The 13,571-nt window shown below is 34.8% G+C and overlaps 1 protein-coding gene across 5 annotated transcripts in view; it reads right to left on the bottom strand.

Moving 5' to 3' along the window:
* The window catches only part of LOC138308255 (cytosolic phospholipase A2-like), a 28,029-nt gene extending 18,152 nt beyond the window's left edge, over positions 1–9,877 (bottom strand). Inside the window, exons 1-6 of one of the 5 annotated variants that reach the window (XM_069249246.1) lie at positions 9,452–9,877; positions 8,949–9,026; positions 7,761–7,880; positions 6,947–6,992; positions 6,040–6,085; positions 5,627–5,705 (exon numbers count right to left, since the gene is read on the bottom strand). In XM_069249246.1, the coding sequence (XP_069105347.1) occupies positions 5,627–5,705; positions 6,040–6,085; positions 6,947–6,975 (154 nt within the window). In that variant the 5' untranslated portion in view covers positions 6,976–6,992; positions 7,761–7,880; positions 8,949–9,026; positions 9,452–9,877. Of the gene's footprint in view, positions 1–712; positions 830–5,626; positions 5,706–6,039; positions 6,086–6,946; positions 7,013–7,760; positions 7,903–8,948; positions 9,027–9,451 lie in introns of those variants that run through there. The other 4 variants (XM_069249247.1, XM_069249248.1, XM_069249250.1 and 1 more) reach the window with 4 other exon arrangements.
* Positions 9,878–13,571: the final 3,694 nt, after the last annotated feature.

Here is a 13,571-nt window from a genome sequence, read left to right as displayed (position 1 = left end):
TAAATAACTAAGAGCTTCGCAGTAGAATGAATTTCGGTAACTGTAGCATACTTCTCTGAGATCGAACACTGGACTCATTCACCCCTGAAAACACATGTGAACTCTTCTAACTGAACTGATGGAACAGTTCATTATGAAATAACAGGGGTATATAAATTAAGAAAGTTAGATGGTTAGTTTTCATGACGGTATGAACGGGTAATTGGCTGGAATGGATTAGCAGATAACCTTATACAGTAAAGAAAAATGGCTCGGAAATGTCATAACAGGTATAAAAATCAAACAGAAATATAATATTGTCCATATATCCTAAATGTACCACCGTGGGTACCAAAACAATATGTTTTTTAAACATCTAAGAATAATTTAGTATGAAAACTGTAAATGAGATAAGCCCAAAAAATTATGCCGGTTTAAGGTTACCCGACCGACCCTAATTTTTTTACCCCGACCCTATTTGTTTCCACTTTTCTACGAAAAAAATTAAAAGTCGGGATTTCGATCTCAGACTCCGGTTCCGTCCATTATTTTAGATTGATAGACACTTTAAAAAATACTCCCGACCGACCGACCCTATCTTTTTTTAACCCAATGTAACTCTTTACAGACATTTCTTTGGCCTAATTATAAAATTTGAATCTATCAAATAAGGACAATAATATATTTTATATGTTTAACTGTATAACAGTAATTCATGAATGACTCTACTTACCAGTTAGCGACTCTGTCCAGTGTATGACTATGTCTCCGCTATGTGAATGGAGTTTATACCTGATGTACTACACATATAAGGCAATCCATACTATCACATCCGCCTATTTTACTTCCTTTCCTGTAAATTAGGGACAGACTACTCAGTCTACTCAGAAAAATATTGGTTCAAATGTCCAACCAGTGGTATACTGGTACATTATGTGTTAGTATGAAGTGTGTATATAAATCTCGTCGTTTTTTGTTATTTTTCTTACACAATGTATTTGTCACTTCATTGGGACTTACGCCTTTTTGTTACTGTATACTTTGCCATATATAAAAATTGTTATTTTTTTTTTATATTTGTCACTTCATTTTGACTTACATCTTTCTGTTACTGTTTAGTTTACCATATATATAGAAAAATATATGATTTAAAAATATTTTAAAAACAACAACAAAAGAAAACATGAAAACATAAAAACAACAAAATAAAACAAAAACATTTACCCCTTTTCATATCTTCATTTAAAAACATGTCATTTTAGGTGAGTTGCTCTCTTGTCCATTATTATTGCTATTTTATAGCTATGAAGTAAACCAAAAAGGAAAGGATATACTGCAGTTTGCTTTGATTTATAAGATCAACGTCCAATTAACATTCAGAGGCATTAAATTTTAAGGAAGGCAATGTGTTACAGTGTCAGAATGTCTGTATGTTTTAGAGACTGCGTTATTTTCGTGTTATATATCCTTGTAGTAGTTGAATGCAAACCCTTTTGATATCTCACTTCAGAGTGCCGTTGAAGACATTAAACAAGCACTTCCCACCCAGTCACATTATACTGGCAAAGAAAAAAACCAATCGTCCCACTCTCTTTAAGTGGGGTCTTCCCACCCAGCCAACCTTTATCTTATTTTAACATTTGGGGAAGAACAATAGAGATACATTAACAAACATATGATATTTGGTTTAGTTTTACCTTATAGCCGATTATTTTAACAGGGACGATATTTTCGCCATTTGTTGGGACATTGCTATTTGATCGCGATAAGTTAGTCCGCAAAATTTTGAGAAGTGATTGGCTAATGTATTTCTCTGAAACCAGAACGCGAAATTTGAATACCGGTAAAGTTTGATATTCTCCTTCTTTGTTAAAATTGCGAAAATGTTGACCCGCATAAAAAACGGCAACTTCCGAACCTTGGCAGATTTCACGTCACAAGTAACGTTCCCGCACTGCGCCACCTGCTGGATCACCGCATTTGACCCCTCTTCCTGCTATTTAGAAACAGAAACCACGCACGTATTTACTTTCTTAATCTATTTGAAGATCAACGTATCAACGTACTTCATTTACATTAATTGCAGCTGGTCTAAAACATTTAATAATTGACTAAATGGTAAATACGTGTTTGACTCCGCTAGGAGCTGTTGTTGACAGTAACGCTACGCTTCAATTTATAAATGTAGGTCACTACGATCACTTCAGTTCAGTTTTGTTGACATATATCAAAACTACAATTTTGACACGACATTTGTCAAGGGTTGTAGGTAAGTTATCAGACTGAACATCATACATAATACCATTGGCTAGCGAAGTTGAAATAGCGGCTGTATATGTTAGTTTACACTCTTAGTTACAATGCATGATCGTATAAAGAATTCGAATCATCGGCCCTGCAGGTAGGGCGTTTGAATTGTACCTTCTTCCCTATTGCATGATCGTAAAAGGCAACTAATTTCCTCTTCTTCCTATCTGGCTATCTTCTTCCTAACGTCTCCCTTGAAACCGCCTCGCCTTTGGCCTTCTGTTGAGCGCTCGTCCCTGTGAGGTAGACTCTGGGTTCTGTCCCCTGGTCAAGAGACACCAAAGTCTATAAAAGTGGTAGTTTCTGCTCCTGCTTAGCGCTCAGCATACAGGGAGTAGGACGAGTGGTTCGCCCGTTGTTGGTATAATGTGACCGGTTGGGGTGTGTGTTGCTTGATGTCTTCGGAAGCAAGCATCAGTGATATAGCACTATAAAAAGGGCAACAGTTCCACTATACAAGAAGACACAACACGAACATACCCCAGTCTCCCAAAACACTCACCTCGCACAACATACACGCTACATTCCTTATGTATGGGTGGCCGTCCTTACATAACACTGGCTGTTAATAGGACGATAATTAATCAAACAAACAAACAAGTGATGAGTGCGCACGTACTTGTACTATTACGTATTAATAAATAAGGTGGTTTCGGATACTGACATCCGGGTGAAATATCTTGTCTTAGTGCATTCGTGTCATTCAAGACACAGTTCAATGTACGTTTTAAACAAATTTCATATAAAGAAACAACACTTTGTCTCTCAAAATCAACTTCTCAATAGTCGCACATCAACTTAATTCAAACGTAAAATTCAAATATTCGTTGACATCACCAACAATAGTCAAATAAAAACGTATAAGGCCATAGGTGTGTGTGGTTTTGTTTTACTCTTTTGCGTGCTTTGGTTTCTACCTGTATGAGTGCTCATTCCAAATGTTGGGATTCCAAAGAGTGTGAATGGTTCTTTTCTCTTATCCTGTTCGCATTTTTGCATTTTTGTGTCTTTCTAAAATGGACGTCATACAATTTGTTGAGACATACAAAGATCTCATGTAGCTTGTCTTTACACAGTAGGGCGAGATAGAAAAAAAAAACACTTCGGTAAAATAGCGGATATCCCTGTTATGGTCGGGGTAACGGAAAAATGAAGTTCTGTGTTTCACATTTTCTTAGCAATGAAATGAATATGTTGTGGACACAAAGCCTGTTGTATATATAACAATGAAGATTTCGCTTGTTATACAAAAATGTTGATATCGTAAATAAACCAAGGAATCCGTAAATGACTTTCTTGAGGCGGAATTTTATTTCACAAGTACTTTTGGCCGTGAACGGGTTAGGAACATCCTGATTTATTCCTGTTTAAGTGTTGCCGTGGTGTCCGATCGGATGGTACGTGGCCTTGTATCTCTACGTTCTATAAATCATTAAACAATTTAGTGGTAGTTGACAGAAATTTCTAGAGGTCAGGAGCGTAGGGGAAAATTGACAAAAAGGTAGAAGGGGGACGGATGTAGTTGGATTAAATAATTTTGGTCGTAATTGGTTGTTTTTACTCTAACAAAAAGAGGTCCCAAGACAACAAAGGCAGGATAAGTAAACAATATTAACTAAACTTAGGGAAACCTGTGAGGAGAGTCCAACTGGTAGCGTTCCCTCCTTCCTTCACACGAAGCAATTCTGGGGGTTTAGTTACATTGCAATTACATCTATAATTTCACACTCGTTCATGTGAAATTTACCTATTCTACGTATCAGCAATTAATTCAGGAAAAACAAGCACACAATACTCATTGATCTGTCGAATATGATTTTATAGGCGTTTTATCCAAATTTTCATTTCAGTAATTTGCAAAAAATCTAAAATATTATCAGTTATTTTGGCAAAATTTTGAATGTTGCTGTAAACTTACAAAGAACGTTAATTCATCAAACAGCACGTACATTACACATGTAGTAAACAGCAGAGGAGCAGTAAGCATAACCTGCTGGTAACTATAATGAGTTACACGTGTGTTGTATTGAGAGTCAAGGGAGACAAACTCTTGAAAGTACTCGTTGTAGTAGATTGGATTCTTTTGCGCGTGTAAAATAAACTTTGCAAACCAAAATTATTAATTTATTTGTGTACATTAATATTTACACGTTAATTAGAGGTACATGTATCATACATATATATCAAAACATATGACAGAACTAAGTATCTAGTGTTGTTTTGGTTCCTAATCCAGGGGCGTATGAAGCGGGGGTGAGGGAGGGGCGGCTTGCAATTGAGTTACGCAAAACATTGTGCCGATGGTGTGAATCCGGTATGTTCAGATCGAGCAGGGATGCATAATGGTATGACGACATTCACAATTATCATTTCTAAATGCAGGTAACTTTAATTTTATATCGAAAAATTACCGTGTTAAGAACGCTTTTAAATCATCAAAATACATTGTAAAACACTCATCTCAGCCATTCTAAGACCTCCGAAAACCCCAAAACAACAAAATTTTAGTCAACATACATTTAGATGGACGTTCAAAAATAGGTATTGACACATTATTTGAAGAGAGGTAGTCGTGAAATGAATTATTAAAACACTTAAATGACATTCAATAGTGTAACCTTATTTCCTCCTGTATTAACTAACGCTGCAATGGCCTATTTTTGATATATAAGTAATTTCGCATTTAAGATGAATGTTCAAAATATGTATTCACAAGTTATTCGAAAAGAAAAAGTCGTGAAATAAATTAATATTAAAAAGTAAACTTTCGATAATGGAAGTCTGCTTTCTCCTTTAATTGTTTACTACATTTACAGTATAGGAGGAAGCTATTATGTATGTAGGTTAAGTGTATTAGTGGAAAATGACGTTGTTTTCCTGTTTATTGATAACTGAGAGAGTGACACCGGGGAAGTCTTAAGTGTTTTGTAGCTCTTCAATAACAATATCTGTGATAGTATATCTATATATTATATAGATTGTTATATATTTTATATTTACTCATAAATGCCCATCTAAATTATCTTCATTATCATGTGCATTTCCCTTGTGTCACGTCATTCTTAAGTATAAATATACAATTTCATCCGACCTGTTACAGCTACCATTGTCCACAAAACCGAATGCCTTTTGTAGCACGTAATTCGTGCAATTAAATAATTTTCATTATTTGTTTTTGTGTATGCGCAATTATATTAAAAATTTTTTCGAAGCTCAAATTATCTTTTTGAAATGAAGCTGGAAAAAGTGTTCAACTGAAGAAAAATACTAATCCGTCTGCTATTGTTTTTGATAGAGAAAAAAAACCATTTGTCAGCGGTGGAGCATCTTTAATACTTACCAAAGTCGGTCCAGCCGTTGTGGAGTCCGGAGGCACGTTTCACTTTCATGTTGACACAATTGAAATTTCGTAACTTTGGCTAAACCAAGTAAATAAAAAAAAAAAAAAAAAAAAAAAAAAAAACATGGATTAGTTGCTACGTATTTGTCAAATACAAAAGAAAACCACATGATACCATGTCGACGCCAAAACTACTAACTCAAAAAAAAGACACTCAATCAGTGATTTGAAAATTAACTTCAAAACACGAATCAGATCATCATTAACCTTAGACATGTTAAATACTAATAAAAAAATCAGATATGAAATCAAATTATCCATAAGAATTGATGTTCGTTCTATACTATCAACCCTCTTTTTGATAAAGAAACAGATTTGAAAAGTAGCATTAACGTCTGTCGAAATGTACACACCTTATGTGTCTGTATTTGTTGAGATCTAGAACTCCGTTTTCTGCATCTGAAAAAAGATCAATTTGTATTAAACATTAATACGTTATTGCCATTGACTATATCTTCAAGCAATGCAGAGTATTTTCTTTTTATTCAAAAAGTACAAATGTACAATCAGAGATGAAATATCGATTCTATGTTGACACAAGTGGATTTGTGGATAGAACATCGAGTTGTAAATTCACCAAATACAAGGACTAAATGAATGAATTCTGCCTCTTTACGAAATCATTTAATAAATATTTATCAAATATTTGGCATATAACTGTGGGTGGTCATAGGACAAAAGATACAAACTGTATAAAACACTTCTGACAATTTAACTTCAGCGTGTAACTGCCTTACCCTTTTGTGTCTCGTCAGTGATACTAAGGACAACAAAAAATTATCACTGTCGTTATATCAACGCTTGGACTATGTCATAGCGAAAATTGAAGACATTTCGGTAACAACCACGGACCTACGGGGACGTCTTTGAACATTTGCACAGAGCAACACCTAACTTGATGTACATCTAAGGACCAGACTACCTGTTTCATCTGTTGTCGCACACGGAGCCTTCATTTTTGCTATGGCATAATTCAGGGATGGATATGACGACAGTAATATGTTAAACCCCTGGAATATTGAGGGTGAGTAAGGACTAGAAAGCCTTTTTTCATAGAGGTCTGGATTTGCTTTGGACTGAACAAAAGTGATTTTTGACGAAAGCTGATCAAATATATCTGATTATCAACGCTACGTCAGACAAGCTAACAACAGATGAACATGGAAGAAAAGAGGACACAAATTCATTCTGATCGGTTTTGACGGTAGTGATCAAAATAATTTAAGCATTTTTCATGACAATTCTTTTATTGATACTTACTTGTGATTGCATTGTTTCTGACACTCCATGTTTGCCTGTCATATATCTGATAAAATAGATTTTAATACTTATTGAATATACTTGTACATGTAGTGGATCCGGTAAGTATCTTGTACCTACAGGTCCTAGTTTCATCAACATTCCTCAACTGTAAGTATATAATATGCTCTGTAGGAAAGCATTAAAGAAGTAAAGGGGGAAGCCTGATGTTCTAACTGAACTGATGGAACAGTTCATTATGAAATAACAGGGGTAAATGAATTAAGAAAGTTAGATGGTTAGTTTTCATGACGGTATGAACGGGTAATTGGCTGGAATGGATTAGCAGATAACCTTATACAGTAAAGAAAATGGCTCGGAAATGTCATAACAGGTATAAAAATCAAACAGAAATATAATATTGTCTATATCCTAAATGTACCACCGTGGGTACCAAAACAATATGTTTTTTAAACATCTAAGAATAATTTAGTATGAAAACTGTAAATGAGATAAGCCCAAAAAATTATGCCGGTTTAAGGTTACCCGACCGACCCTAATTTTTTTACCCCGACCCTATTTGTTTCCACTTTTCTACGAAAAAAATTAAAAGTCGGGATTTCGATCTCAGACTCCGGTTCCGTCCATTATTTTAGATTGATAGACACTTTAAAAAATACTCCCGACCGACCGACCCTATCTTTTTTTAACCCAATGTAACTCTTTACAGACATTTCTTTGGCCTAATTATAAAATTTGAATCTATCAAATAAGGACAATAATATATTTTATATGTTTAACTGTATAACAGTAATTCATGAATGACTCTACTTACCAGTTAGCGACTCTGTCCAGTGTATGACTATGTCTCCGCTATGTGAATGGAGTTTATACCTGATGTACTACACATATAAGGCAATCCATACTATCACATCCGCCTATTTTACTTCCTTTCCTGTAAATTAGGGACAGACTACTCAGTCTACTCAGAAAAATATTGGTTCAAATGTCCAACCAGTGGTATACTGGTACATTATGTGTTAGTATGAAGTGTATATATAAATCTCGTCGTTTTTTGTTATTTTTCTTACACAATGTATTTGTCACTTCATTGGGACTTACGCCTTTTTGTTACTGTATACTTTGCCATATATAAAAATTGTTATTTTTTTTTTTATATTTGTCACTTCATTTTGACTTACATCTTTCTGTTACTGTTTAGTTTACCATATATATAGAAAAATATATGATTTAAAAATATTTTAAAAACAACAACAAAAGAAAACATGAAAACATAAAAACAACAAAATAAAACAAAAACATTTACCCCTTTTCATATCTTCATTTAAAAACATGTCATTTTAGGTGAGTTGCTCTCTTGTCCATTAATATTGCTATTTTATAGCTATGAAGTAAACCAAAAAGGAAAGGATATACTGCAGTTTGTTTTTATTTATAAGATCAACGTCCAATTAACATTCAGAGGCATTAAATTTTAAGGAAGGCAATGTGTTACAGTGTCAGAATGTCTGTATGTTTTAGAGACTGCGTTATTTTCGTGTTATATATCCTTGTAGTAGTTGAATGCAAACCCTTTTGATATCTCACTTCAGAGTGCCGTTGAAGACATTAAACAAGCACTTCCCACCCAGTCACATTATACTGGCAAAGAAAAAAACCAATCGTCCCACTCTCTTTAAGTGGGGTCTTCCCACCCAGCCAACCTTTATCTTATTTTAACATTTGGGGAAGAACAATAGAGATACATTAACAAACATATGATATTTGGTTTAGTTTTACCTTATAGCCGATTATTTTAACAGGGACGATATTTTCGCCATTTGTTGGGACATTGCTATTTGATCGCGATAAGATAGTCCGCAAAATTTTGAGAAGTGATTGGCTAATGTATTTCTCTGAAACTCAGAAACGCGAAATTTGAATACCGGTAAAGTTTGATATTCTCCTTCTTTGTTAAAATTGCGAAAATGTTGACCCGCATAAAAAACGGCAACTTCCGAACCTTGGCAGATTTCACGTCACAAGTAACGTTCCCGCACTGCGCCACCTGCTGGATCACCGCATTTGACCCCTCTTCCTGCTATTTAGAAACAGAAACCACGCACGTATTTACTTTCTTAATCTATTTGAAGATCAACGTATCAACGTACTTCATTTACATTAATTGCAGCTGGTCTAAAACATTTAATAATTGACTAAATGGTAAATACGTGTTTGACTCCGCTAGGAGCTGTTGTTGACAGTAACGCTACGCTTCAATTTATAAATGTAGGTCACTACGATCACTTCAGTTCAGTTTTGTTGACATATATCAAAACTACAATTTTGACACGACATTTGTCAAGGGTTGTAGGTAAGTTATCAGACTGAACATCATACATAATACCATTGGCTAGCGAAGTTGAAATAGCGGCTATATATGTTAGTTTACACTCTTAGTTACAATGCATGATCGTATAAAGAATTCGAATCATCGGCCCTGCAGGTAGGGCGTTTGAATTGTACCTTCTTCCCCTATTGCATGATCGTAAAAGGCAACTAATTTCCTCTTCTTCCTATCTGGCTATCTTCTTCCTAACGTCTCCCTTGAAACCGCCTCGCCTTTGGCCTTCTGTTGAGCGCTCGTCCCTGTGAGGTAGACTCTGGGTTCTGTCCCCTGGTCAAGAGACACCAAAGTCTATAAAAGTGGTAGTTTCTGCTCCTGCTTAGCGCTCAGCATACAGGGAGTAGGACGAGTGGTTCGCCCGTTGTTGGTATAATGTGACCGGTTGGGGTGTGTTGCTTGATGTCTTCGGAAGCAAGCATCAGTGATATAGCACTATAAAAAGGGCAACAGTTCCACTATACAAGAAGACACAACACGAACATACCCCAGTCTCCCAAAACACTCACCTCGCACAACATACACGCTACATTCCTTATGTATGGGTGGCCGTCCTTACATAACACTGGCTGTTAATAGGACGATAATTAATCAAACAAACAAACAAGTGATGAGTGCGCACGTACTTGTACTATTACGTATTAATAAATAAGGTGGTTTCGGATACTGACATCCGGGTGAAATATCTTGTCTTAGTGCATTCGTGTCATTCAAGACACAGTTCAATGTACGTTTTAAACAAATTTCATATAAAGAAACAACACTTTGTCTCTCAAAATCAACTTCTCAATAGTCGCACATCAACTTAATTCAAACGTAAAATTCAAATATTCGTTGACATCACCAACAATAGTCAAATAAAAACGTATAAGGCCATAGGTGTGTGTGGTTTTGTTTTACTCTTTTGCGTGCTTTGGTTTCTACCTGTATGAGTGCTCATTCCAAATGTTGGGATTCCAAAGAGTGTGAATGGTTCTTTTCTCTTATCCTGTTCGCATTTTTGCATTTTTGTGTCTTTCTAAAATGGACGTCATACAATTTGTTGAGACATACAAAGATCTCATGTAGCTTGTCTTTACACAGTAGGGCGAGATAGAAAAAAAAACACTTCGGTAAAATAGCGGATATCCCTGTTATGGTCGGGGTAACGGAAAAATGAAGTTCTGTGTTTCACATTTTCTTAGCAATGAAATGAATATGTTGTGGACACAAAGCCTGTTGTATATATAACAATGAAGATTTCGCTTGTTATACAAAAATGTTGATATCGTAAATAAACAAGGATCCGTAATGACTTCTTGTGGCGGAATTTTATTTCACAAGTACTTTTGGCGTGAACGGTAGGCACATCCTGAATATTCTGAAATAGTGCCGTGTTGTCCGTTCGATGGTCGTGGCCTTGTCTGTCTTCTATAAAACATAAACAATTGTGGTAGTGACAGAATTCTAGCGGTCAGGTGGTAGGGGCAAATTGAAAAAAAAGTAGAAGGACGGATGTAGATGGATTAATAATTTGGTCGACTTGGTTGTATCTACTTAACAAAAAGAGGTCCAAGACACCATTGGCAGGATAAGTCAACAAATGAACTAAACTTAGAAACTGTGAGAGAGTCCAATGGTCGCGTACCTCCATCCTTCACACGAAGCAATCTGGGTTATATACATTGCAATACATCCTATAATTTCACACTCGTTCATGTGAAATTTACCTATTCTACGTATCAGCAATTAATTCAGGAAAACAAGCACACAATACTCATTGATCTGTCGAATATGATTTTATAGGCGTTTTATCCAAATTTTCATTTCAGTAATTTGCAAAAAATCTAAAATATTATCAGTTATTTTGGCAAAATTTTGAATGTTGCTGTAAACTTACAAAGAACGTTAATTCATCAACAGCACGTACATTACACATGTAGTAAACAGCAGAGGAGCAGTAAGCATAACCTGCTGGTAACTATAATGAGTTACACGTGTGTTGTATTGAGAGTCAAGGGAGACAACTCTTGAAAGTACTCGTTGTAGTAGATTGGATTCTTTTGCGCGTGTAAAATAAACTTTGCAAACCAAATTATTAATTTATTTGTGTACATTAATATTTACACGTTAATTAGAGGTACATGTATCATACATATATATCAAACATATGACAGAACTAAGTATCTAGTGTTGTTTTGGTCCTAATCCAGGGGCGTATGAAGCGGGGGTGAGGGAGGGGCGGCTTGCAATTGAGTTACGCAACATTGTGCCGATGGTGTGAATCCGGTATGTTCAGATCGAGCAGGGATGCATAATGGTATGACGACATTCACAATTATCATTTCTAAATGCAGGTAACTTTAATTTTATATCGAAAAATTACCGTGTTAAGAACGCTTTTAAATCATCAAAATACATTGTAACACTCATCTCAGCCATTCTAAGACCTCCGAACCCCCAAACAACAAAATTTTAGTGTGTTGTCGGAGTGAAAGAAAAGACCTTCCTTGTCTATCAAATCAACGTCTTTTCTTTTTAACTATCTAGGGTAGGTAAAATATTCTAGACATGTGACCCGAACCCCTGGTGGTTTTCTGTACTCCAGTGTAATTTTTCAATAGCATGAATCTACTCTTACTTTGGTATTGGAGTCCATGGATGGCATATGAAACAAGACTCATTATAAAGACAAAATCATCATGGTATCAATACAATATAATAAATGTAAATTTATTTTCATATAAATGTAAATCTATTTTCAGTAAAAATAAAACCAATGCTCTATTGACTATTTTACTTTTTGGATTGGCATATTCACAAGTTTACTTGCCTACACTGTACATGTATGTAGATTTATATTTGTCTCCAAATCTGTTTCATTTTTGCTGTTTTCGTTTCATTTTCTAGTTAATAACTAACTCGTGCGAATTTCGCGTCTAAATATTTTAGACATACATACATCTACGAGTATTATGACCACCTCATCTAGATCTATCCACATCTAGGTGAAGACTGTGTCATACTAGTGAAAAAGAAGAGGTAGTTGGAGAATAAACACAGAGAAATTATGGAAGATTTTTTAGAGCAAGAAGCACTGGAGTCAATGGAACAATAATATGTAAGAATTTACGCATAATTCTTTTTTCTCTGATTTACTATTTAATCCTTTAAATCTGACTTTCTGATTGGCTGGTTCTTTTTCTTCATAACTCAGTCTTTGAAGAAAAAATTTTGATCAATGGAATCATAGCTTAAAGTATCTAATTTATCAAGTAGTCTAGTCTTAAGGGTGTACACCTCTGAGAAGTCAAAATTTTCTTGTATTAAACTTTTTTTCTCATATAGATTTTTGGAAAAAGGAGTTCGTACCATAAAAGAAAATGGAAGAAAAAACATATGTCCGTGTGCTCGTTTTTGAGCTTTTGTCACTCGAAGACACCTAGTTGACAAAATGTTGGATTTTATGGGAATTTTGCCGTTTTGACCATATGAGATAGCGATTAAAGCCATAATTTCCTAATGAGGTGTTTGATATGAATGAATGTTTGTAGAATTCATTTTCTAGTAGTCTTCTTTAAAAATATACCAGTTTTGATCAATTAGACTAATATTTTTTCTCAGAATAACAACATATGCTACCCCTACCCCTTAATTTTGAGCTACAAAATGCACCATTTTCAGCCATTTTTGCCAAATTTAACCCTTTATAGAAAAAGTTCTGGTATTAAACTTTTGTTATTATTTTGCATATCAATAGGGAAACGGTAGTTCTTTCTAAATCAGGAAGAAAAATTGGGGGTCCGTGTGCTTACTTTTTTGCCCCATTTGAATTTTTGTTATTTTTCAGTATTTTAGAGTAAAAAATGAAAGTGCCCAAATTACCATTAAATGTAAAAATAAAGTCACAAAAGTATATCGTTTCACATATTTAATGCTCAATATTTTAATTACTAGGAACCTAGTAACGATTTCCAGCAAAAATTAGCTAAATACAGCTAAAAATGCTGGCGCAGTGATGATTTTAGTAAAAACAATTTCAGTAAAAAATGGAAAAACTGTGGCTCTACTTGAAGCGAAAAAAGACACAATTTCAAAATGGCCGCTAAATGGGCCATTTCTTAAAATCCCTGTATAAAAAAATCTGCTAAAAATAGAAATGTAATTTTTTGACAAAATTTGCATCTGGCAACTTGCTACAGATACTGATAAATTATATTTGAAAATCTCATAACTTCTTTGATCTATGTTGAAACGAGACTT

This window comes from Argopecten irradians, chromosome 14 (genome assembly GCF_041381155.1).
Source record: "Argopecten irradians isolate NY chromosome 14, Ai_NY, whole genome shotgun sequence".
In the NCBI taxonomy this organism is placed as follows: Eukaryota; Metazoa; Mollusca; class Bivalvia; order Pectinida; family Pectinidae; genus Argopecten; species Argopecten irradians.
This window is presented reverse-complemented; position numbering and strand designations above follow the sequence as displayed.